The 26851-nt window shown below is 41.3% G+C and overlaps 1 protein-coding gene and 1 long non-coding RNA gene across 5 annotated transcripts in view; one reads left to right on the forward strand and one right to left on the reverse strand.

Moving 5' to 3' along the window:
* Window positions 1–7789, reverse strand: part of LOC310704581 — a 53245-nt gene extending 45456 nt beyond the window's left edge. Inside the window, exon 1 of the long non-coding RNA XR_014524898.1 lies at window positions 7600–7789. This is a non-coding gene — a long non-coding RNA (uncharacterized lncRNA). The remainder of the gene's footprint in view (window positions 1–7599) is intronic.
* The window catches only part of PDE7B (phosphodiesterase 7B), a 165178-nt gene that overhangs the window by 90126 nt on the left and 48201 nt on the right, over window positions 1–26851 (forward strand). Inside the window, exons 1-2 of one of the 4 annotated variants that reach the window (XM_083498172.1) lie at window positions 1207–1253; window positions 1943–2091. The exons of 2 other annotated variants lie outside the window; for them this stretch is intronic. In XM_083498172.1, the coding sequence (XP_083354298.1) occupies window positions 1222–1253; window positions 1943–2091 (181 nt within the window). In that variant the 5' untranslated portion in view covers window positions 1207–1221. Of the gene's footprint in view, window positions 1–1199; window positions 2092–26851 lie in introns of those variants that run through there. One more of the 4 variants, XM_083498171.1, reaches the window with a different exon arrangement.

Here is a 26851-nt window from a genome sequence, read left to right on the forward strand (position 1 = left end):
AACATATTAACTACTTAAACACTGCAACCCCATATGTGTTTACTCTGATCTAAGTCCTACTGGCTTCAGTGGGGCTTAAAACCTAGTAATTGTTCTGGATTGCAGCTCTACCAACACATCTGTATCCCACCTTTCCTCCAAGGAACTCAGGGTAGCATACATGGCTTTGTCCTACTTTATTCTCACAATCAACCATATGAAGGAACAGAAGTCAAGAGATACTTCGCTGCCTAAAGTCAATCAATGTACTTCATAGCGAGCATTGATTTAAAGTTGGGTCTCCCTCGTGCAAATCTCAACCCGCTATATCATGCTCTCTGTGTTCTCTGTTGCAGATAAAAAAAATCCCTTCTGACTTGGCATGTAATGTTAAATTTGTTGGTCATTTATTTTGTTGTTTTCTGCTTCGGTAGCTTAGAACAGCTGCTATTCTTAAAGAAGCAAGTAAATTTTAAAAAGAGAGAGCAGAAATGAAGTATTTAGGAATTAGAAGGCACTTTGTACACCAAAACATACTTAGTAGTGCACATCAGTACAAACATTAGTCACTCTTGTTTGTTGAAAACACTTGAAATGAAGGGCCCTCTGTTTCTGTGGATGGCACAAGGGCCTGAAGAGCAGTGAGAAGGATGTCTTTGGTGTTGTCTTCAAAGGTGAATAATGAGGAACTATTGAATTCTTTGTATAATCTATTAGCCCACACCAACAGATGTCCTCATATGAACTTGCTGCTTCAGTCAGGGCAAACTGTACAGTGAGGGAGCTAAAGATTGGGGGGGGGGCAGCTCTAGATGGAAATGAGTTTAATTTCAACAGCTTGATTTTTCACCTGACAGTCTACCAAGACCACCATCATCCGCTCTTTTAATAATTATTTTTCTTTTTAAAAAACAAAATTTCAAATTCAGAACAAACCCAGAGCTGTTCTGTTAGGTATTACGCCATCTCTGGATCTTACTGCTTTCCTGATTCATCTCATTCACAGTTCATTCTGGAATGTGAATCAGTGTTATTTCCTGTCCATCTGAAGGGCGGCTGAGGTTACAAAGTGCCTTGATTAATAGTCTGCTCCTCGGATTTGCTGAGATTGAAAACCAAACAACTGGGAAGAGGAAAGGGGGGGTTGGGAAGCTTACGCTAATTGGATTATTTTGCAGATAAATTCAAATACAGCCTTCTTAATATCGACACCAGAAGGTAGTCATTAGCAGAACAGGGGAAATGGCCCTAAGGGCAGGTCCAGCCAGGGTGAGGTAAATTTCAGATGGCTTTGCTAGGCTACTCAGGCTTTCTCTGTCTGTCTCCGTCCCTCAGTACAGAACATAGCTTGACAAAGTTCTTGTGTTTGAAGCCAGACGCAGTTCACATTATAGTGCCTAATTATTGCAGAACTGGTAAATAATTTTTTCCCCTGTGGGTGTATTTGCCAGTACCTTTGTTTGCATGTGGCTTATAGTCTGAGCTCTCAGAGGGTAAAACTGGGAGGGGGGGGGGAGAGAAAAGAAACATCTCCTTGGTTGTATTCTCCTTTATAGTTCCAGCAGTAAACTGGGATTAATCAAGTGCAGTTAGCTCAAAACTTGAGAGAGGAGGAGGGAAAGGGCGAGGACAATATTTGCATGTATCCGAGAAGGAACAGTTCCAGAACACTCCCGACTGGGGAGCTTTGAAAGGTACATTTCTCCAGGGAGTTCTGGCCATTTCAGCTATAGGAGGAACAAGGCTGCTGCCAGCGTAAGAGGAGCCTTCTCTGTACACCGGGTCAGTGATGTGCAGCTTGTTTTGTTTTTTATATTTTCTACTGGAGCCAAAGGAGTTTTCCTCTCCAGTAGCTGCAGCCTTGTGTTTTGAGGATGCCTTTGCTGAATAGGTTTTTCAACGTGTCGGACATGGGTAGGCGGTGGGGGACTGAGGGAGATCTGATGCCCTTGTCCACGGGCAGCCTGCCCTTTCGTCAGCAGGGGATCCTAGGTTGGGAGTTGCCTGAGATGTTCAGAATGGTAAAGCTCATTTGGAAATCAAAAAGTGAGCTTCGGGGGACAAAGCAGAGAAGCGTTCTGGACAGCAGCGATGGTCCGAATATTTTGCCAGGTAAACTGAAAATGTTATACAGTTCTTTTGTTGCACAGGGACGTTTCTGATAGACTTGGAAAAGTCAAAGCTGACAAATGGCATTTTACATAACGTGTTGCTTTTACCAATGAATTATGTATATGTAGTACATGAGCTTAATGTTGCTTATGTGAGAATACACTTAAGAAAAATTGTATTACTGTTATTATTATTATTTAGGTATTTAAGGTGCAGTTCTATACTTAGCTGGGAATAGACCCCATTGAACTCACTGGGACTTGCTTCTGGGAAGATGTGTTCAGAATGGTCATCTAGGAGCAACAAGATTGTGATTTAGTGCTAACTTGTTAATTTACTTAAATAATTTTGAGCAGTATGCTGGAGACTTACTCCCTAAATGCAATCAGCCATGAAAAAACCTAACAGTTCTGCATGTATCAACATTAATGAATATGCTAAAAAAAATGTTTCCTAAGTTTGGGGACCGTATAGATGCAGTCTTGGTGGGTTTGAACGCCAGCGTTGAAAGCTTGTTAGCTCCTCCAGCCCAAGTTCAAAAGGGAATGAGTGAGGGAAATAATAATTTTTTAAATAAATAAACAAAAGTTTCAAAACCCACTAATTTTAACACAGTAGATATATTTATGAATGTGCTAAAGTGTTTTTCCAATGAAATCAGGGGGTGTTTAAAGTGCTTAACTTTGCCTGAATTCTACACGAATTATCTTTATGACTTGTTTATAAATGTTTTTGCTCTCCTGAACCTAAGAGTGGGGTAAAATTTGAAACTGAACTTTCAAGTGGAATCAAAGTTACTTTTTGAAAGTAGTCGAAACAAAATAAAAAAATTCCTTCCGGTAGCACCTTAGAGACCAACTAAGTTTGCTATTGGTACGAGCTTTTGTGTGCATGCACACTTCTTCAGATACTTCTTTTGAAAGTAGTTTGTGAACTTTTGAAGATGCCACCTTTAGTGCCTAGCTAGTAAAGTCTTGCAAATATTTTAAATGTGTTGCATGTTTTCTTGCATGTTTTCAGCCAAATCTGATTGATGGTATTTGACGTCTTTAACAATGTTACTTTAGGAGGCCATTTAGTATATTTATAAATGGTGATTCAAATAAGTCAACAAAAAATACATCTGTGTTATTTAGACAAAATATTCATACTGGCAATTACTGTGATCCTAATTTACTCTGCATCTTCAGATAGTATGAAAATGTCAGTATAGGTCCATTTCTTTTAGCATATATGTTGGTAAGATCAAGAAGATACTTTTATTATAATCAGTCATTTTCAGACATTTGTTCTGTGTCTGTCTTCAAAATAGGGCAGTAACATTCTTTGGGTTAGAGTTCTTGTCTTGATTATTTGTATCAAAGCTGATTACACTTGACTGAGTTTTGATTAAACTTTTCAGTTGTTAATGTTTATGTATAAGGGAGGAATAGGGGACAAATTCAGTTTATTTCACAGCTTAATGTGAACATACCTAATTCACATTTCCTGAAACAATATGGGAATCGAAACATAGCTGTCCTTTGAAATTCTCACTTCTCTGAATTTTGGAAAACAATACTCCAACAAAAAATTCTGAACAAAAAGGTGTTTATTAGGGGAAAGTGTGCATAGGTATAGACATGTACATAGTAGTGAAAATAAAATTCATAAATGGGGAAATATTGGGGAAAGTGCTTATAAAAAGTGTATACTAGGAGAAATTAGCGCTAATATGCTACCTAATTTTCATGATGATCTTTTTTTAAAAAAAGAAATTGCAAACTGATATTGAAGTGTGGCAAACCTAAGACTGGAAAGCTGAGAAAGAAAAATTACCAGATTGGTCTATATTTGTAGAATACGGATTATCTGCCTGAACTTTTATGCACATTAGGTTTCCTTGCACAGTGGGTATCTGGCACTTAAAAACACTCTGTACTGACCATTTGATGTACTAACTTGCACTTATGATAATGCAATAAAAAAACCTATTCATCAATGTGAATATCTCAAAGTGCAGTATAGGAAAGGCCACCATAGGAAATGGGCAGGTGGAAGGGAAAAGTACAACAGTGATTCTTCTGTTAACTTTCTACTTTCTGTACTGACTTCGTCAATGTTCAAATTTTAAAGCCATAGAAAAGAATTGTGGTCCTGTACATCTTCCTAGAGAAAGCCCTATGCATTTCTTTATAAATTGGGGCCATTATATATATTTACTTATACCCTGCCCATCTGCCTAGGTTTCCCCAGCCATTCTGGGTGGCTTCCAACAGCAGATTAAAAATACATTAAAACAGCAGTCATAAAAAAAAAAAAAACCTTCCCTAAGCTAATACAAGTTTTGGAAAGTTTGTGGAAATCCAGAGAAGCTTCTTCCCTTTCTTTCTTTAGCATGCTTACTGTACAAGCAGCAAGTACAAAGTGTCCAGAAAAGGGCTGCAATAAGCAAGCAGCCAACATCATGTTATAGCATACAGATGCCATACTGGTCACGCAATACTTTTGCATCCAGAAAGGAAGATTAGGACACAGTAACCCCATGTTAGGAACCCACAGGCTATCATTCAAAGAGGATTGAGGTCAACATGAACACTTTTCTACACTTCTGATTGAATGATAAAGACAAAGTGTATCTTTGGAGGGTACAGGCTGAGTTAGGGAGTATATGTATTGCTTTTGGCAGGATAACTTCTGGTCCACATGATATTGTGGTGACTGTGGAGGGAATGATTGGCTAGGTGGCTGTAGCCAAGCAGCTGCGTTTCAGCATTAGTAATCAACACAGGGGGATTAAATATTGGGCTTTTATATTTTTTAATAAAGCAGGGATGGTAAAAGGAGGAAATCATGTCGGCCTCCAGAGAAAAAGCACTACATACTTTATTTTGCAGGCTGGGAACAACTTATATTAAAAGGACACTAAATTAGAAGTCTTCCCAAAGAGGTTATTTTGGGTAAAGGAAAGAGACCAGGCTATGCATGATTTCTAAAGCATTTTGGCTGGAAAGGGAATAGGGCAAATTGGAAGGGATTTTGAAGTTTTGTGGGGCAATTAGCAGTTCAATATTCAGAGGAATGGACCATGGCCAGAGGGGCATGAGGTAATGCTGTACCGACCACATGTTGTGGGCAAGGGAGGCTGGAAAATACTGGAAAAGCTACTAAGACAGGAAAAACAATATTGCCATCTACTTGCTATGGCTAGAGAAAAGCTCCCCCTGTGAATTCAGTAGAACATGGTTGTCTCCAGGGCTCCTAATGGCTCTCGTATGTCTGCCAGGAATGTGTATCTGTGTATATAAAAAGTGCAGTTAGTGTATTCTGTGGAAACACAAATGTGTATATAGTGTACATATGTTTCAGTAAATGTCAGAAAAGGGACCAGTGGGAAAAGATTTCTAAAATGTGACATTAATCAGGAGTTTCCAGGGGCAATCAAGTGCCTCTGGTTAATGACCAAATACCACCCTTGTTTCAGTCACTCACTGGAAAAAGATTGCATTCACCATGCCTAGTCTGTGAATCTAGAAAACTAGCATCATAGCAGACACATTTCCAACATTTAACGGGTATATCTCAAGAACCATCAAATCCCTTCAACAAATTATTCAATGATTAATTGGTATAGTTTATGAACTGCCTTCATCTTCATTATTTACTGATTACTGTTGGGCAGGCTGAGAAATATCCAGACCTGTGAAGACATTGATTGTTTTTGAGGTGTTTTCTTATTTAAGAAAAGCATTGAACAATTATCTGCTGTTCTCATTCTCTCAGCACATCTTTCCTCACCAACCTACCTTTCCTCACTATACCACTCTGTCTTTTCTCTTGCCAACCACTTCGCCAGTGACATCTGTATCTGCGAAAAGGCAAGGTTATTTTAATGCAGCAGATTATTGTGGCCACTCTTCTGACATCTGCAGGCATAAAATCCCAGGGTGAGGGGGAATAACTAAAGAAAGGTGTTTCAAGGTGTTGAGACCAAGATTAGAGAAGATCAGCATCTAGCCAATTACATTACTATAAATCCAAAGTGCGTACAGTCATATTTTATGTTGTGAACTTCCCTGAGATCTATGGGTATAGGGTGGTATACAGATTTCTAAAAACCCATTTAAAGCCACAGGGTGTAATTCAACATCACACTCCTCTGAACATTTCATCTCTGTAAGCATTACAGTTTGCTGGATGGCATCATCACCCTTCTCCTCCCCTTGTGTGCTATTCTGGGAGTTCAACTGACAACCTCCCAAGCCAATTTTGGGCATTCAGGAGGAAGAGAGGGAGGGAAAGCCCTGTTGTGCAAGTATTAGAAGTGGTTACGGTGACTCCTGCCCATAATGACTTGGATTTAGGTGGTTTACATATGCACAGTTACATGCCTGAAAGTTACACTGAAATTGTTGGCAGTTTCTTCCAAACAATATGCTTTAGATCAGGGTATTAATCCATGTCATCTTGGAGCAGCACCCAATTGCTGCAATAAATATCTGTACAGATGAAACTATGCCAATGGTTGCCTTTACTCCCCCAGCTAGACTGGAGTCAGGTACTAGCACCACCACAACACACTTGTTTGTACTGTGCTAGTACGGGGACTTTTTCTCTCACTATTTCTATATCCGCCTCTAAGCACAAGTATTTTATGGCATCTCAGGATATAGATATACAACCATTTTAGGATATGTTGATTAGTACTTGCAGCAGTCATTTGGTACACACGCACAATCCAGTTTCACACTAGAGTGATCAAACCCACAGTGGGCTGTTTAGAGTTACGCAGTAATACATTTTGGTTGGTTGCGTAAAAGCATGCAGCATGCTAAGAAATGCAATGTGCAGAGCTGTTTCTCAGTACCATGGAAACAACTTTTTCTAGCTGTGACTGAGGTACTATGGAACATTATGTTTGATTCTGAAATGAGTAACTGTAAAATGGAGGACCGTGATCATTATTCCTCTGATGGAGTATAAGCATCATGACCAGCATTACTCCTCACTGTTTCTCCAGAATGGAAAGGGGAAGAAAGAGGGCTATGGGCTTCCAAAACAGTTGCATGACAGGATATCCACAGGAGGTAAACCTAACCCTGCTGTCAGCTAACACTTCATGTACGTCACTTATTAGGGTGTGGAATCACAAACTAAAAGCATAAGAACAGTTCTCTGGCACATCAAAGAAAACTACCTCACATTACAAAATACAACATGGATGAACTCTTCACTGGTTGTTTAAAGCAGAATTTCACTGGGCTGGACCCAATATAACGGAGCAGGATTTTGTTCTATATTTTTAAACACAACAGGAATTACTCATTGTTTAGTTAAATATGGTAGGTTTATTCTACTGTACAGCAATTGTCAGTGTGACTTCTCTGCCTTCATGAAAACCATACATCTCCCTCTGTTTCCTTCCTTCATATTAAAATGCTTGGCAGATCTCTGATTCCACAACAGGAGGGACACGCAGTCACTTCAAATGCTTTTATGTATAATGAGGGTGTATAAGTGTGTACTTACTTCTCAGATGCCTTCAGGAAGTGAAACATCTCAATAGCCTCTCCCTTTTCCTGTAAATCTTTTAACAACTCCAGTACACAAATGTTTCCCAACAAATACGTGAACACAAAGAACTGTAGCTTTCTATCAGATGACTGAGTGAAATTGTTTAGGAAATTAAAACAAAGAAGTTGATTGGTTAAGCTGGTTGGAATAAGCCAGCCTAAAGTCAAACTTTAGGATGCCTATATTTTTCTAAACCAACCAACCAACCAACCAACCAACCAAACACCCTCTTTATTGCATATTCTCCTACACACACACACACACACACACACACACACACTTAATAGAAGTTCTTTTTTTAAAAAAAAATCCTGTTGCCTCCTCATTCCTAGCCTCTATGCTTGGCTGGAGTCGAGGATCTTGCAACACTATCAGAAAATGATTGAAAAGCTAATTCACATCTTATCCTGTCTTACCTGGGAGCAACCCAGCAGTGCATCTCCATTGCATGTCTCCACACCATGCCACCATGTGGTTTGGTGAAATGATGTAATAGGTTGTTTCTGTATATTGCACACACACACATCTTCCATGGAACTGCTACTGTGAGGGCAACTTCTAAAATACCTCACCCTATGTTTTAATGAACCACTAGAATAGAGGAGGCTCAAAGCTTTGGAGTAGCTACCAAAACACTCATTTGCTTGTCTGCACTATTTGCTTTTGCTTCATGGGAGTCACTGTCAAGAGGTTACTTGCCAGTTTTTCATAGGTACTCCAGCAGGGCCTAGAGAATATTGTCTAACTGATGGCTATGAAGATATGCCCATCTGACAGAGCTGGTTTTATTTCCATTGTTTCCAATGTCCAGAGCCAGTGTGGTGTGGTGGTTAAGAGCGGTAGACTCCTAATCTGGGGAACCGGGTTCGTGTCTCCGCTCCTCCACATGCAGCTGCTGGGTGACCTTGGGCCAGTCACACTTCCTTGAAGTCTCTCAGCCCCACTCACCTCACAGAGTGTTTGTTGTGAGGGAGGAAGGGAAAGGAGAATGTTAGCCGCTTTGAGACTCCTTAAAGGGAGTGAAAGGCGGGATATCAAATCCAAACTCTTCTTCTTCTTCTTCTTCACATACTTGAGTGATAGCCATCTAATTGGGTTGTGCGTATTAAATTTTAGTACAATAACAAGTACTGTCTATATAGTAATTATGATCCTGATTGACAGCCTGATTATTTGTTTTCACCTGATTATTTGTTTTCTTGATATTGTAATATACGGACAAAAATGTTATCAGAATCTGGTTTAATTAGATTGCCTTGCATCTACAGCTGGAAAATGCTATTAAGTTCAGATTTATCATTGAGTACTGAATATACTCACAACTAAAATTCAGTTTTGTATTCTTACCTAAATTCTGTCTTTGATTTAATGGTATAATGAATGTCTTTATTTTTCTGACCAATGAGTGCATTATTTTTAGGCACATACTTTCTGCATGACAAAGTAGGGTAAAGGCTTACTTAACAGAGTTTTGTAATTATATGCTGCAAGTTGGATAACAAAAGTGCAAAACACTCATTGCTAATTACAGTAAATGTTCGTGCTTCTTGACCAAGTTGGCCACACAGACCTCACAAGCCTTTCACTAATATTTCTGTAGGCACTGTGTACCCAGAGATGTGCATAGGTCTGGCTTCACAGTGGAGGACTGAGAAACTTTATGGTTTGGGCAAGGTCAAATTACTGTAGCATTTGGGGGGGGGGATACATACTCTATATTTAGATGGCCTCACATGCACATATGAAAAAGCACACTGTTTATGTACAACATCATGAACAGCATTAGTCATAAAAAATCAATTGGTAGAAATCTAAGATTAAAAAATGCAGATTCTACCCATAACTCAAACTTTGTGAATCATTAAAATTTGTGTTTGTCTCTGCATGTCTAACAGAAACCAGTCACAATTGGACAGCTAAAGTATACTGCCCAAGTGCTGACTGAACTGAGTAATCCAAGAGCATGCCAAATATTTTATTTATTGAACATTTATCTTTAAAATTATCAGTCTAAATGCCGGCTAGATTAGCCTTCAAGTCTTGCAGTAGAACATCAACCACATTCTGATCCAATACATACAATAGGCTCCCACACTCTTCTTTTTCCCAAAACAACTTGTTGTGACAGGCTTTCCCTGCTGCATGAATGGGTCTCTGCCATGGGTGTCTATTTTGTATTGTTTTGGAGGTAAATAAGTGTGTGTATGTGTGTGTTGTTGTTTGCATATCACCTTGAGATACTGGGGTAGAAGGTGATTAATAAAATAATAAAAACAACAGTAACAACAATAACTATTATTATTATTATTATTATTATTATTATTATTATTATTATTTAAATCAGTTGGGAATGCCTACAAATACTATTAGAAAAATAAAGGTTATTTTATATAGTTTGATGCTATGTAGTACTTCATAATTCAGTAACTGGGCGGTTCTGTAAACCAGAGAGGAAGGAACATTCTGATGACACTTGTGGGCAGCATATTAGGAGGAGTCTTGGCTAATATGTTTTCCATTTTCCTTCCTTAACCAGAGAAGTTCACCAAAGATGCCTTTTATAGAGTCAGTGACTTATGACATCATTATAATATTTGTTTTTGTTTACAAAACCAGAAGCTGGTTCAATCCATTTAGACTCATGGTGCTGCCTAGTTCACATGAGGTTTCATTTAGCTTTCGTTTCGGTTTCTTTGTGGAGAAGAAATTGAAGTTAACCTTGGAAATAATGCAGCAAGTGTGGCGGGGGGAATCAGTTGAGAGCATGAGATGATACACATCTGAACAGTTCTGTGGTTTACACAAGGGGATGGTAGCTTGCACATTCTCTGAGAGGTTCAGCAAATGAAAGCTCCCCAGACCACTTGAAAGGAACAATAAATAAACTCTGGTCTGTTTTATGAAGTTCAATGGAGTGAACTCTGTTGATGTGTCACAGGTAACAATCTTCCATATGGATCTAAGGTGGCCTGGTGCTGCTGTCTTGTTGTGTAGTTCATTCACATTCCAGAGCTTTAGCAAGAAGCAAACCAGGAGACAGGCACTCACTCACTCATGGCTCCCAAGGCTTCAGTACTACAATTATGCAGAATTAATCAGATTTGTGAATGTGGAATCAGAAGGCACATTCTTGTTTTCCTTGCAGCTGTGGGCCTCCCTTCTCTCTCTCTAGACAACATTGCCAACTTTAGGCAGCAAAGATTTGAGCTGGAGTGGCATCTTTCCAGAACTAACAGGAACTTGAAATAAAGCCCATAACAAAATCCACATTATTTAGGATCACAGTGGTGGCTTCCCTCACTGCAGTGTATAATTCCAGAGTGGGGGGTGGGGGAGATGGTTAAAAACTAGACATGTAGATTGCTGTTGCAACAAAACTGTATATATTAGAGAGCACTTTGGATAAGTGAAGGATGTGTATAAATATAGTCAGAATAAATCCAAAATAGTTGACTTCTATGAAAAGTGAATATCTCACTTACTCTGGTTTAATTGTACCTTTGGCCTTCTGTTGTCAGTTTAGAAGGTGTGGTAAATACATTTATTGAGATCTGTTTTAACCTCAGTTCTTACGTGTGTGTCACTTTAAACACCCATGTAAATTAATATTCAAATATTTAAAATTGGAATGAGAGGAAGGCATAAAAGGCATAGCAATGACTTCTACTTACACAGTGGGACTACCCCACCTCCCCCAATCATCCAGAACAGATTTGGGGATGGTTGCAGGGGAAGGAGAGGGAGACAAGTCCCATTGTGGAAGCAGAAGTCATTCTGCTCACACATTTACTTAGTTGAATGCCATCCAATGTCATCTGCACTACAAATAAAGAGTTGAATTCAGGTGGGCAGAGCAGAGAAATAAACTGTGGGAGTCAAACACTAAGAAATGCAAAAAAGAAAAAAAAGAAAAAAGGAGAGAAGTTCAACTGAAACTTAAATAAATGTAAATAAGTACAGTGACAACCACTCTATCAAAGACTCCTGCTTACTGGACAGACTTGTCACTTAAATTAATAGATAATTTAGCAACCAACATTGTCCAGTAGTTAAAAAGAGACTGTTAATCAACAACCTGAAATACTTTCCATTCAGGGAGACAGACTATCATAGTAAACAGCACCTCACTTAGCAGCAAGCCTTTGCACTACAAAAGGAAGCATGGCCGTCTTTTCACCTCCTGTATCCTGTTGGTATACAGAGGATATTGTACCCTCCCCTACAGAAAGGCTTTTATTAACTGTTGGAGGAATTATTTCTAACAGCATTTCCCAGCCAGACTGCAATGATTCCATTCTTAACATTTCTTTCAAGAGAGACATTTTTCAGGCCTCTGGAAGTCAGCCACTAAATGTCTGTAACACCTTAGGCACTGTTTTTCAACACATCTTGTGGATCACTAATTGGGGTTTTCATAATACCACAAAATTGCAAGCATTCCTTTGATATAAGAAAGAATGTGCTTCGCTGTGGGGGTAAATGAAAAAAAGATATTACCTTTAAAACACTATTAAATATTTTTTGCATAGCTTGAAAAGCAGAACTGTGTTTGTGTGTGTGTGTGTTTTCAAAGGAAATGAATTAGATCTTCCTCAAATCTTGAACTTCACATGGTTCTGTAGTTAAAATACTACTATATATACAATGCATTAAATAATATTGAAAATACTTCGAAATATCATTTTTGTACAGCTCCCAATCTTGCATCCTATGAAAAAGAAAATAGCTCTGTAAATAGGTACGATGTTTCAAAGGAGCTCTTTGCAGTAGAATTTCTCGTGCTTGGTTCAGTTTTGACACACCATTTCCTTTTCTGTTAATCTGAAGGTACATCCTGTTACTGACAAATCTTATACAAATGTATTCATTGAAAAATCATTTATAGTTTGCCTTTATACCCTAATATGTGGCACCCAATGTGGCTCACAAAAGACTGAAGAAAATCTTGAAAGCAAATCCGAATAAAATGTCTTTGGAATTAACAAGCCATGTTTGTAGCTAATGACAGAACAATCAGAAAAAGTGGAAGGGAGAAAACTAGAGACAGAAATACAAACACACCAAAATACACCCACCACATACATCAGATGAACATACATCCGCTTAGGAAAAAGTCTGCAGCTAATATGGGAATGTTCCTCTATGGTAATTGCACACATATGTTGAGTGTATGAAGCAAAGGCAAATTAAAATCTCTTAGGAGAACAAAAAGGCTCAGTAACAAGGGCTGTTAAGATTAGAAATACCGTATTTTGCGCCCTATAGGATGCACCGGCCCATAAGGCGCACCTAGTTTTTTTGTGGGGAAATAAAGGGAAAAAAATTACACACACACCCGGCGCGGGGCTGGGTCGGGGGAAGCCTGAGCTTCCCCCGACCCCAGCCCCCAGAACAGGCTGCTCTGCGCAAGCCGTGGGAGCCCTCACGCGGCTTGCGCAGAGCTACCCGAAGCCATGGCGCGACTGCTGAGCACGTCGCGGCTTCGGGATAAGAGGCAGCTCTGCGCAAGCCGGGGGAGCCTTCCTGCGGCTTGCGCGGAGCTACCCGAAGCCCCGGCACGACTGCTGAGCGCGCCGGGGCTTCGGGATAAGAGGCAGCTCTGCACAAGCCGGGGGAGGGCTCCCGTGGCTTGCGCAGAGTTTCCTGAAGCCTGGAGAGCAAGAGGGGTCGCAGAGTTTCCTGAAGCCTGCATTCGTCCCATAGGACGCACACACATTTCCCCTTCATTTTTGGAGGGGGAAAAGTGCGTCCTATAGGGCAAAAAATATGGTAAAAGTTTTGTTTGCCAACAAGAATTGCCTCAAGATGTCCATGTGGTAAATGTTGCTACAGTTGATTGAATCGGTGGATTCATTTATTTGTGTATCATGCTTTGTAGTGATTTTGTTAAATCTAATAGTCCATCATGCTGGACACAAATAAAGAATTCCTTCAGTTATCTAAAATGGGCCTATTCTATTGAAAGATTTGAGCTTGGAGGTTTTGTTCAGCAATGCATGCATCTGAAATAAACAGTTTTTGACAAGAAGAATAAAAAAGAAAATGACAACTTGATAAGCGATAGGGATCTTGCTGCTAAATGTCTATTTTATCCAGTGTTTCTCTCCCACTTAAAGATGTCTCGGCTTTGAGAGGCCTTAATCATCCTTAGGTAGAAGTTTTGTATATCAAACACAGCAAGTTTGTGTTCAGCCTTGCCCGTGCTATTAGCTGAGAATGAGCCACCTAAGGACCACCCAGGCTTTAAAACATTTTTCTTATGGGCCAGAGTTAAAATAGGTTGCTACTATGCACTCACTAACCAGTGCTATCTTCCTGTCTGAAATTGTTTCAAGATGGACCCATTTTCTATCACAGATGTAACTTAAGATCGTTCTAAGTGGTTTTTTAAAAATAAAATCTAGAGAACAAAACGTATTTTCAAGTTATGGAAGAATGAAATGTGCTTCTGTTATATCTGTCCTGGCTCCTATCCAGAACATGCAGATAGAGGATTTTACTTGTAAGTAAATAAATTCTTTCTTCTTCTTCTTCTTTGGCGATCACTCGTAGCCAAGAAAGATTGTCTTCCATAAACACGGTTTTAACAATGAGTCTATAAGTGATTGTGGAGGCCAATTCTGGATCCACACGTCCTTCCACAGTGGGGACATTGGTTTCCAGGCGGGAGTTGATCACGGTGTGGATTTGCCAAGCGTGCCTTCCTCTTAGCACGTTTCTCCCTTGTGTCCTCAGTTTGAGTGTCTTCTAAGCCCATGACACCTTTGGTAAAGACTGTTCTCCAACTGGAATGCTCCCAGACCAGTGTTTCCCAGTTGTCAGTGTTTATACTCCTTTTTTTAAGATTTGCCTTGAGACAGTCTTTAAACCTCTTTTGTTGACCACCAGCGTTACGCTTTCCATTTTTAAGTTTAGAATAGAGTAGTTGCTTTGGAAGACGATCATGAGGCATACGCACAACATGACCAGTCCAACGAAGTTGATGTTGAAGAATCATTGCTTCAACACTGGTGATCTTTGCTTCTTTCAATACACTGATATTAGTTTGCCTGTCTTCCCAAGTGATGTGTAAAATTTTTTAGAGACACTGTTGATGAAATCTTTTGAGGAGTTGGAGATGGCATTTATAAGCAAGCATTTTGGTTTCCCTGCAAATGTCCTGGTCCTCAAACACTCTGCACTTCAATTGGAAGTAAGCCACACTCGCAGAGCTCAGGCAGTGCTGGATTTCGGCATCAATGTTGGCCCTTTTGGAAAGATAACTGCCTAGGTAAGAGAAGTGGCCAGTAGTGGTTCAGGCTCAGTAGCAGACACAGTGCTCAGGAGCTTATGAGCAGGGCAATAAGTTCAGAATTGGACAGCAGTGACAGAGATGTCCCAACAAGTTTCCCCATCTCTCCCACCAAGCTTTTAAAGATGAGACATGGTCACTCTCAATACTTTCTCACTTTGCAGGAATGTCAAGCTAGCAAGTTTTCACTTTGTTAGGGTAGGTGGACTGCTCCTATCTGCAAAGGTGGCACCTGGTTCTAGGTGACAAGATTGACCCTCTTCAGTCACTAATACCTTCTGTTCAGTCTCTCCTACTGGTTGATGCAAGCCCTCCCCAGCCACTAGCTTCTTAGAAGTTTATAGGGGGGGAAATCAAATATCCTTGTTTTACAATCATGCAGTGTAAGCATATCCAAATAATGACCAGGCTTGTGCCAAACATTCTCATAGGAGCCACTATTTTGGTTTTACCATAGTGTCCTGGATAGAGTGCATTAGCCATGGGACTAGCAGCTACCCCAAAGTAGTGTTTAGAATTCACCATAAGGAGGAAGTAAATGGAAAACGTTTAGTGGCAGAAATGACAACATAAGCTTTATTTAAAGAATGGACACACACTTATTTCCCTGTGCAGAATGATTTCTTGGGAGCTTCCAGATGACATGTTTCATGAGCATCCATCCTGATTTGTTTGCAGAGAGATTAGATGAAGTTGCATCTAAGCAAGTATTATCCCACACTTTCCAGTGCAAGTTCCCCACCACTTTTCTTATCACAGAAAGGTCAGCCTTTTTGGCAAACATTTTTGTTTTGCAAAACCTTCAAATTCAACTGTAAATATGCAACCTGAATTTTCTGGAAAATAGTGACAATCTGGAAACACCCCTTGCCATACTAGTTGCAGTGTCAGACTGAAATTCTTTCTCCTTACAGTCTATTTTCTAACTGGAAAAAGCAAAGCAACACTTTTTTTAAAAGGGGGCTTCATAGTCAGGTGTGATCAGCATCCATCCATTCTGCAAGAATCAGGTTCTTTCCACTTATTGATTTCTTTCTTTTCTTTGCCTCTGCTCTTCTCTTTGGCGAGAACCTAACTCACGGAACAGGATCCTTTTAAGCACGAGTTCTTGAAAAGCTTCTTAAGAGGAAAAGGAGGAAGAGTAATTGGATTGGGGGGTGAACAGAATTATCTTGGCATTCTGTGACAGCTGTAATATAATGTAAATTATTACTAATAGAGAGCAATTATAAAGTGTTCAGTAAGCACTACCTCATTCCCAATAGATTTTCACACAAAAGAGGAGAGATGTTAAACTTGCAGTATGGCTCTGGAGCAGCTGATTATATCTTATCTTGTGTACGTAAGAACTGAGACGTTTTAAAAATGGCACAATAACCATGACACACGAAAGAACATGATGTTCCAGGCAGCAGGATTTGCATTTCTCTCCTCTTTTATAACAATCTAGAGGCTGTCACTTTTATAACCTAGCTATGTTATTGCTTATGTGTGACTGCACTCTGATTTTTCAGCTGTACATCCTTCTTATTTGAAAGCCCATTGCTTGGCGTATGGTAATCTTAATCTTTCATTTGCACCGTGCATGCTGTTGCTATTAGTGTTCCGATAAGAATAAATCAAATGCAAATATTGATGCTGTTGCTTGTCATTACTAATGGTTCCACCTTGCATTACATTCCTTAAGAAATGGTACTTCAGAGTTGTACCAGTGGCTCTCAAAGCTCTTCACTTGCATTAACACACGGTTAACTCCTCAGACAGATTTCTTTTTTTCAGAGCTGCAATTTTTCACCCTGTAGGCAGACTGAAAGCAAAGATGAGTTTAAATGATAACACCAAGATTTTTTTTTAGATAATAGTGCAGCCTAAAATATAAGAAAGAGTCTATACAGAATAACATCAGTCCTGTGATACGGAGTACTTATAATTATCCCTTGAAATCACTTTGGTGCAGTTGTGCTGTGGATTCATCTAGTGAGCTGGGTACCAAACAAATACAAGACATCTTCCCCTCGGCCTCTTGTAGGTGTGAGGTCTCTGGTGTTGCTATTGAACTTGCCCATGCATTTCACTTGAGTGGGCACTCCCACACTTATTGCCCTTTGTCCTTGCCATGGAAATTAAAAGGGCAAGCTGCGCATGCAAATCACTAGCTTCATGGCAAATGACCTTCCTTGCTTCAGGCTTAAACTAAACATGATGGCCACAAATGCATGTTTCCCCTGCATGTGCAAAGGGTGCAGGGACCAGATCTTAAAAGAAAAGCATATGCAAAGAGAGTGGAATCTGGTCCATGCTGCCTTCCCTACATACCCTCCCAATGGGAACTTTTGTCCTAGAGGGTAGAGCCAAGTTGGTGAAAAGATCTCAGGTGGCAGGCAGCAGACAGACAAGCAGAGGGTGGTGGAGAGAAAAGGAAAATGGGACTTCCTTGCTGGTTTACCACCTTTTACTCTTAAAACTGAACCCCTTGCCCCTTTATATGACTGGAGCAGACTTGGGTTTAGAAGCAAGGGTTGACTGCCATGACCTGTAGGTTGATTCTTCGTTTCCTCTTCCTTCGTTTCCTCTTCCATCTGCTTATATTCTTTAGCTACAGCAGTAGCTGCTTAAATAAATTGGTTGGAAGGCAATGCACATTGTCCAGCCAAAACTTCATGAATGATACTCTGTTTACTCTTATGTTTATTTTGGATGTTTTGAGAAGTTCTCTTAGGAAGCAGATAAAATGAAGACATTCTGGACAGGGAGTGGCAAAGGGATGCTGTCGCTATGTATTTATGATTAGAAATGACTCAAACATTTACATCCATTTAGCTGTTAAAGAATCCAACCAGTAGGCCTTCATTATGTTACTCTCTAAAAGATGGTGCAAATCGATAGTGCTGTATAAATTTAATAATAATATTGAATGCATTAAAGTTTCCTGCAGCTCTTGAAGGCTCTTTATACCATAGAATAAGCAACACTTGCTGCCTATCAGCCACTGCAAAATCCCAGAGAAATGCATTCATTTTAATTTTCTTTAAAATGAAGGTCTATAACTTGAAGGCACTAAAAGAACCTGTGATTTAACATTTCTCAAGTGCTCAATTCCTGGCTCAAACCTGATGCTGGGCAGTTCCAATATAAAGTGAGATTTAGTGCCATGTAATTTGGTGAGGGATATAATTTTCCCCCACAAGAGCTGGTGGTGGATCTCAGCAACATTACTAACCAGAAATTTTATTTCTCTAGACAACCCATTCAATTTTGCTTTTTTTAAACAGGAAGAATGCAGGAGATTAAATAAAGGCTTGGAATGCTTAATAACTTCTGTTCTTTCAGCAATGCAACAAAAAATGTACAACAGTGGGTGCATTTTTATAGAATTATATTATATAATACCTTTATTGGTATAATACAGGAAATTGTTATTATACCAAAAGTCAAATTTACAAGAACATTTCTGAGTTGGCAAAGTCATTATGCAGGGACTTCCTGGTGGTAAAAAATGCGTCCTGGTGATAAAAAAGCATACAAGATTGTAAAAGTGTAGTGTCCTGGTACTGTACAACATTGGTACTAAAAATGTTGTATAGCAGTGACTATTGAAACAGCAGAAGATTATTTCCCACATCAAATTGAAATAATACCCTACTACCACAACTAGGGCCAGCTCTAGGTTTGAGGCCAGGGACAATGTGATCTGATGAGGCACCTCCTCTTTCATGCTACTGAATATCCTGAGTAGGAGGGAACGGGGAATCTGTTGATTTCAGTTATCTCATTTTTCCAAGTGGAAATTCAGTTCTCCACATCTCTGCAGCAATTTTCAGTTTTCCTTTTTCTTTTCTTTTTTAAAAAGTCCTAGTGAATCCCCACCAGACCCTCCAATATACAATTTTCCAAAAGGAATCCAATTATCTTATAGAAATGGGGGAGGCTCTGTGCTGCTTCATACCCACACCCTCCAGGATGGAGTCTCGAGCCCACACTCCCATATCATCCATTACTCTTCTCAGGAACTCAGAACTGACTGACAGCAAAATCATGGGAAGTTGTGTGCCAGCAATATATGACATTATTGCATCATATAATATGGGTGGACCTTCCCACACTTGGCACAAAGTCATATGATAAGTTAAAGGGCAGGTGAAGTTCTTATGCACATAACATGTAACCTAACTGGATTGGTCCCTTCTAGTTTCATCCATATTTAAAACAGCACTGAAATGAAGGGTGGAATATATTTCCCCTTCCTTGTTAGGGGTTGCCAGGGCTTTTTCTCTTTGGGGTGTTCTGGCACCTTTGTAGCATTTCGGCAGGGAGGCACATCTCTCAGGGCTGCGTACCAAAGGCTGTGGGTGGCACAGTGCTTTGTGTTGCACAATGGAGGCTGTGGGTAGCATGCGGATTGGTGAAAAAGTGAAGCTTTTTAAGGGGTGAGCGCCTCTAAAAAAGCTCCATAAGTTCTGGCACCTCTTTTTCTAGGGGGGGGGGAGGCCTTGGGGGTTGGTATGATAAAATCTAGGATATGCTTACGGTAGACAAATTATCTACGCAGCTAAAATCAATATCTTCAGTACAAAAGACATTTTAGAGAAACGGTTCCTCTTCTTAACAAAAGTAGACACTAGAGATTGAAAGTATAAAAGACGAGCTTGACTTTCTTTGATTATTAAGATTATGTGTTTTAAGCCTTAGTTATCTTCTCTCAGTAATAACTAGCTGATATGTCACATATGCTAAGCTTTTAAATATATTTTAATAATTTTAGACCTGATGTTTTTCACATGGCTTTTCATTTTACTTGTTTTAAATTCAGTTGTCCATACTATTAAGGGTCACTTCTGAAGAGTAAAATGGTAAAATAATGAGAAATCAAAATAGAAAAAGAGAGGAATCTGCTGCTGTGTTTTTAAAGAACTGTAAGAACTGCTGGTTTAATACAATTTCTGTAAAGATGTTGAATTAATAAAACCAATACGGTGTCACAGTAGACAAGAGTACTGAGACTGGGGAGACTTGGGATCATATCTCCATTCAGCCATGAATCTCAGCGACATTGCACCAGTTTCTGTCTGCCTCCTCTTCCCTGTCTCTCCAGTTTTGCTCAACAAAATTAAGCCAAGCCTTGGCTTAGTGAAGCCATGTGAGTATCAGTCTGCCAGAAAGAAGCTCACACTGCTTTGCTCCTCTCTTTCTGCTGGCATGCTGAGCTAAGTTTGATTTAGTATGCTGTCCAAAACCAGGACTTCTGGTTAAGAGCCAGTGTGGTGTAGTGGTTAAGAGCAGAAGTCTCACAATCTGGTAAACTGGGTTCGCGTCTCTGCTCCTCCACATGCAGCTGCTGGGTGACCTTGGGCTAGTCACACTTCTCTGAAGTCTCTCAGCTTCACTCACCTCACAGAGTGTTTGTTGTGGGGGAGGAAGGGAAAGGAGAATGTTAGCCGCTTTGAGACTCCTTAAAGGGAGTGAAAGGCGGGATATCAAATCCAAACTCTTCTTCTCATTCTTAAGCTTCGTCTTCACTAAGCCCAAGCTGCAACCACGAAGAAACAAGGCTTAGCTTAGCATGTCATGCAAACCTCATCATTGCTCTCTTCACCTAACCTGCATCCCTGAACCTTTTGTAATATGGAAGAATTCCACATATGCTATTCTGGACTCTATAGAGAAATGACATGAAAGAAATGTAAAGTGGGATAACAGTTGGAGAATTACCATAGCTCAGTGGTAGTAGGCCTGGGAATGGCCCTATCTGAAACCCTGGAGAGAAACTGCCACTTGCCAGTTAGCGCGGCAGACCATGTTGAGCTAGATAGACCAGTGGTCTGATTTCAGTATGAGTCAGCTTCCTTTGCTCCTAATTTGCTCTTGTAGCAATCATGGACTGCTCAGCTTCTTTTTAGTGCCCTCATCTACTATTGTCTGCTGCTTGGCTTGTTAAAAACATCACAATAAAAAAAGTGTGGAAAGCTTGTGTTGGTGCTGCTGCAGACTCCGACACAGAGTTTCCTGTAGGCTGAAGAAATTATTCTAACTCTTCCTGGCATCGTGTGCTATTGCTTTGGCCCAGCTACTGAAGAAGTTAGTTTTGTTTCTTAGGCTCTCAGGGTCTTTCCTGTGCATTGGCCCTTTAAAAACAAGCAATACAGTATCTGTAGAACCAGCTGCCCTTCCCAAACACCTGGTTTGCTTTAGTGATTATATGTGTGATCCCCCAGGATGGCAATTTCAGCTGTCAGTATCAAAGTAAATTTGCACCAATTGGGGAAATGTAATAGAATTCAGTGCTTCCTTGAGAACATTTTTTCCTTGTGGAATTTTCTTCTTTTTGAAGCAGAGACTCCATTGGAAAGCAATTCTCGAAGCCTGGAGTGAAGGTGTGTTGTAATTTCTTTTGGGCACATTATCTGCAAGAAGGGAGACAAATTGAGGACAGCAATTATTTGGTTGGGGTCAGGGGTGTTGTTAGGGGAGCAACTGGTCTGCTATGCTGAGGCCCAGCTCTCGTGTGTGTGTGTGTGTGTGTGTGTGTGTGTGTGTGTGTGTGTGTAAAAGCTTTACTTGCAGAGTTGCTGGAGTTACTGGAAAGCACAGTGCCATGTGAGACCACAGCTGCTCACTATCTTAATATGTTCAGAAACTAAAATGTGCATCTATTCACACCTTATATTTAAAACACATGAGCTCCCTAAAGAAAGAAATCTGGGAAGTGTAGTTTGTTGAGGGTGCTAGGAAATATAGCTCTGTAAGGGCTAAACCATAATTTCCAATCTTGGGGAAAGTATATATTATGTATGCAGCAAAAGTTAGTATACACAATTATTATTTAAATTTGTGTCATGGTAGGCCAGTGAGTAGCCAATAATGCTACTGATTTAGGTGTCTTTTTGATCCTAGTGACTTAAAAGGTAAAAGAATGGCATTAATAAACATACAGGAGCTATTCTGATAAGGCTGGTCTTATTAGTGCTCAGTGAAGTATGGATCTATCAAGTAGCCACATTTGTGGAGTGAGGTAGAGAGAAGCAGTGAAAACAGTGTAGGTAGAGAAGTCTAGACTGTGGATTAAGCATTTCTGTCCTAACTTCATCAAGACCGTTAAAATTGTAGAGTTGGAAGAGACCCCAAGGGTCATCTAGTCCAACCCGCTGCAAACTAAATCATACACCTGTGGGTATAGGGCGGTATTTAATTCAATAAATAAAATAAAATAAAATACATGGCAGATGCCCATCCAATCTCTGCTTAAAAACCTCCAAGGAGAGCCCACCACATCTCATGGGAGTCCATTCCACTGTCAAATAGCTCTTACTATCAAAGTTCTTCCTGATGTTTAGTTGGAATCTCCTTTCTTGTAGCTTGAAGCCACTGGTTTGGGTCCTAGCTTCCAGAGCAAGAGAAAACAAGCTTGCTCCCTCCTCCATGTGAGGGCCCTTTAGATACTTGAATATAACTACCATATCTCATCTCATTCTTCTCTTTTCCTGGCTAAACATACCCAGCTCCCTCAACGGTTCCTCATAAGGAAGTGGCGTAGAAGAATAGTTGGAAAGTTAGAAATATTTTTAGTCTTGCTATTTTTGCAATATTCAGCCTTTATATGTTCAATCTGAGTTCAGGCATGGCTGTGGTAATCCTGATGGATGGGATGAGGGGAGTGTGACCCTGCTCTTGCTTCTGATACCATACTGGACCAGCTCCATGGAATGGAATGGGGGCAGTGTGCTACAGTGCAGGGTGGCCACCTGAGGCAAAACAGGAAGGTGTGTTTCCCGCTTCCCCCTTGCCAAAGCTTCACCTACTGGGGTCATGCAGCTGCAGGTTCTGGTGAGATCTCACTGGAAGCCACTATTGTGCAGTGGGTGGGGTGCCTCCAGAGGCACTGTCCCACAGGATTCTGCCACCCGAGGAACCTGTTTCAGTTCACCTCATGGGCAACCCTGTTAGTGTTTCCAGTCCAGAGAATAGCATTGGGAGGGTGCTTTTTAGCCCCCTAGCAGTTATATTGTGAGGCGCTACTTTATCCCCAGTGCTATTTAATACCTATATGAAGCCACTGGGAGCAGTCATAAGGAGTTGGGAACAAGGTGCCATCAGTACACTGATAACATTTGGCTCTATTTCTCCGTGACATCTGAATCAGGAGAGGTTACACAGGTGCCTGGTGGAAATGGATGAGAGAAAAATAAGCTGAGACTGAACCCTAGCATGATGGAGTTACTGTGGGCAAGTGGTTTTTGGGTATGAGAAATTAGATGGGTGGGACTTCCATTCCCCTTGAAGGAACAGGTACCTGCTCTGGAGGTGCTTCTGGGTCCAGCTTGGTCACTGAAGGCCCATATAACCCCAGTGGCTAGAAGTGTCTTTTACCAGCAGCACCTGGTACAACAGCTTTGATCATTCCTTGAGGGGGGAAACTTGACTATAGTAGTTCAGTCACTGCTGAGTTCAAGACTGGACTGTTGCAATGCAGCCTATGCAGGGTTTCTCTTGCACATTACCTGAAAACTGTAGTTAGTGCAGAATACCTCAGCACAGTTCCTAACAGGAGTGAGACCCTGTTGGCATATATCACCTCAGCTTACATAACTTCACTGGTTGCCAAGCCTGATGTTTTGATAGTCTAGAGTTTCCAGCTAGTTGGATTTAAACAAATTCAGGCAGCCTGTATTAGTCTGTGCTCCAAATAACGCACCTTTTAAAATACAGATGTGTAGTAAAATGATTTTGAAAAAGGCTTAGATCAACTTTAGATTGAGCAATGAAGTTCCAGAAAATCTTTGTGAACAAAATTAACAAGTATTTGTGTCTGTCTGTAGTACGAATATGAACTGTAATATGTAGAAGATAGCAAGAAATGTGTGTGAGTGTAGGCAATAGAGCACACGCATACAAGCACTATTGTGTGTTGGTTGTGCCAGAGAAACATTATCCATTGGGCTTTACCATCACTACTCCCTTCACTTGGAATTAATTGCTGACAGTGAAGTTGAATAATTTTCATTCGGAGCGTTTTGTGTGGAACATTTTCCACTAAAAATGCATGCATTGTTCGCAACACACACACACACCTTGGAGTTCCCTAACTTTCACAAATTGCACCTGTTGATGCTCCAGTGAACGAAACAAAAATAAAAGAAGACTACGGAAATTACTTGCCTGATTAAAAAGGAAAGAAGCTGGGCCTCTGAACATGTTCTGGCATGTTGTGACATGTCTGCTCTGTATTTCTGCAAATCATTTTTTTAAAGCTTGATTCCAGCTACCTGCTGATCAGATCAGCTGCTTGATTAAGAGCAAGTTAGTGCAGAGCATGCGTCTGAAGAAGCCGGAGCTCAACTTAAAGAGAAGCTTCTTCCTTATGAAGGAAGGGTGGGGAACCAGTGGCCTCTGCAAATGTTGTTGGGCTCCCACTCCCATCAGCCCCATCACAAGAGTCTGGGATTATGGGAGTAATGTCTAGAGGGCTACAGGTTCCCCATCCCCATCCCTGCCCTGGAGGGAAATGGCAACCAAGTACAGCCTTGTGAAATATTATTTGTAGTCCACCATCTATGTACTGCAGCTTCCTAGATTTCATAAGAACCTGGCCAAGCTGATGTTCTATCAAGAATTTTTCAGGCGGAAAGTAAATGGCTGGCATTTTGTGAATGTCCTAGGGTTCTAAGTTCGGTAGGCCTACTCTAGTGCTGATTGTGCATTTATCTGTTAGGTTTCTAGCCCATCTAAGAGATGGTGTTAACTGTTCATGGAAGTGTGGTGAACTCAGACTACCAAATAAGCTGTTTGCACCAAATTTTCAGGGATTCACTGGTATCCCTCAGCCCTCTATGTGACATCCCACACCATTCACTATTCCCCAACATTCAAAAGAGGCTTTTAACATAAGAATAGCCAGGTAGAACAGGCCAACAAACCTACTACTACTACTACTACTACTACTAATAATAATAATAATAATAATAATAATAATAATAATAATTTATTTATACCCCACCCATCTGGCTGGGCCTCCCCAGCCACTCTGGGCGGCTTCCATAGAAACAAAAAATACACTAAAATATCACACGTTAAAAACTTCCCTGAACAGGGCTGCCTTAAGATGTCTTCTGAATGTCAGGTAGTTGTTTATCGCTTTGACATCTCGTGAGAGGGCGTTCCACAGGGCGGGCGCCACTACCGAGAAGGCCCTCTGCCTGGTTCCCTGTAGCTTTGCTTCTTGCAATGAGGGAACCGCCAGAAGGCCCTTGGCGCTGGACCTCAGCGTCCGGGCAGAACGATGGGGGTAGAGACCCTCCTTCAGGTATACTGGACCAAGGCCGTTTAGGGCTTTAAAGGTCAGCACCAACACTTTGAATTGTGCTCGGAAACGTACTGGGAGGCAATGTAGGTCTTTCAAGACCGGTGTTATATGGTCTCGGCGGCCGCCCCCAGTCACCAGTCTAGCTGCTGCATTCTGGATTAGTTGTAGTTTCCGAGTCACCTTCAAAGGTAGCCCCACGTAGAGCGCATTGCAGTAGTCCAAGCGGGAGATAACCAGAGCATGCACCACTCTGGCGAGACAGTCCACAGGCAGATAGGGTCTCAGCCTACGTACCAGATGGAGCTGGTAAACAGCTGCCCTGGACACAGATTTAACCTGTGCCTCCATGGACAGCTGTGAGTCCAAAATGACTCCCAGGCTGCGCACCTGGTCCTTCAGGGGCACAGCTACCCCATTCAGGACCAGGGAATCCTCCACACCTGCCCGCCTCCTGTCCCCCAGAAACAGTACTTCTGTCTTGTCAGGATTCAACCTCAATCTGTTAGCCGCCATCCATCCTCCAACCGCCTCCAGGCACTCACACAGGACCTTCACCGCCTTCACTGGTTCTGATTTAAAAGAGAGGTAGAGCTGGGTATCATCTGCATACTGATGAACACCCAGCCCAAACCTCCTGATGATCTCTCCCAACAGCTGCATGTAAATGTTGAAAAGCATGGGGGAGAGGACAGAACCCTGAGGCACCCCACAAGTGAGAGCCCAGGGGTCTGAACACTCATCCCCCCACCACTTTCTGAACACGACCCAGGAGGAAGGAGCGGAACCACTGTATGACAGTGCCCCCATCTCCCAGCCCCTCAAGACGGTCCAGAAGGATGTTATGGTCGATGGTATCAAACGCCGCTGAGAAATCCAGCAGAACTAGGAAGCAGCTCTCACCTTTGTCCCTAGCCTGCCGGAGATCAGCAACCAGTGCGACCAAGACAGTTTCAGTCCCATGATGAGGCCTGAATCCCGACTGGAAGGGATCCAAATGGCCCGCTTCTTCCAGGCGTGCCTGGAGTTGTTCAGCAACCACTCGCTCAATCACCTTGCCCAAGAATGGAAGATTTGAGACTGGGTGATACTTGGCCATCGTGGCCGCATCTAAAGATGGTTTTTTAAGAAGTGGTTTAATAACCGCCTCTTTCAGTGAGTCTGGGAAGGCTCCCTCACGGAGGGAAGCATTCACCACCCCACAAAGCCCATCACCCAGTCCTTCCCGGCTAGTTTTTATAAGCCAGGATGGGCAAGGATCCAGGAGACAGGTGGTTGGCTTCACTCGTCCAAGCAGCCTGTCCACATCCTCGGAGGTAACAGATTGGAATTGATCCCATGCAACTTGACTAGACAGGTCTCTAGCACTGTCCCACCCCAGCCCTGCTCCCACAGTGGAGTCTACTTCTTCCCGAATCTGAGCGATTTTATCTGCAAAAAACTTTGCAAAATCATTGCAGGAGAACATGTGGCCCGTACTGGGTCCCAATGTTGCAGGTGGTTCCGCTAAATTGTGAACCACCTGAAAAAGTCTCCTGCTGCTGTTTTCTGCAGATGCAATAGAGGCGGTGAAGAAATTATTCTTCGCCGTCGCTATCGCCACTTGGTAGGCTCGACGTTGA

The sequence above is a fragment of the Podarcis liolepis genome (genome assembly GCF_965112155.1).
Source record: "Podarcis liolepis genome assembly, chromosome: 3".
NCBI lineage: Eukaryota > Metazoa > Chordata > Lepidosauria > Squamata > Lacertidae > Podarcis > Podarcis liolepis.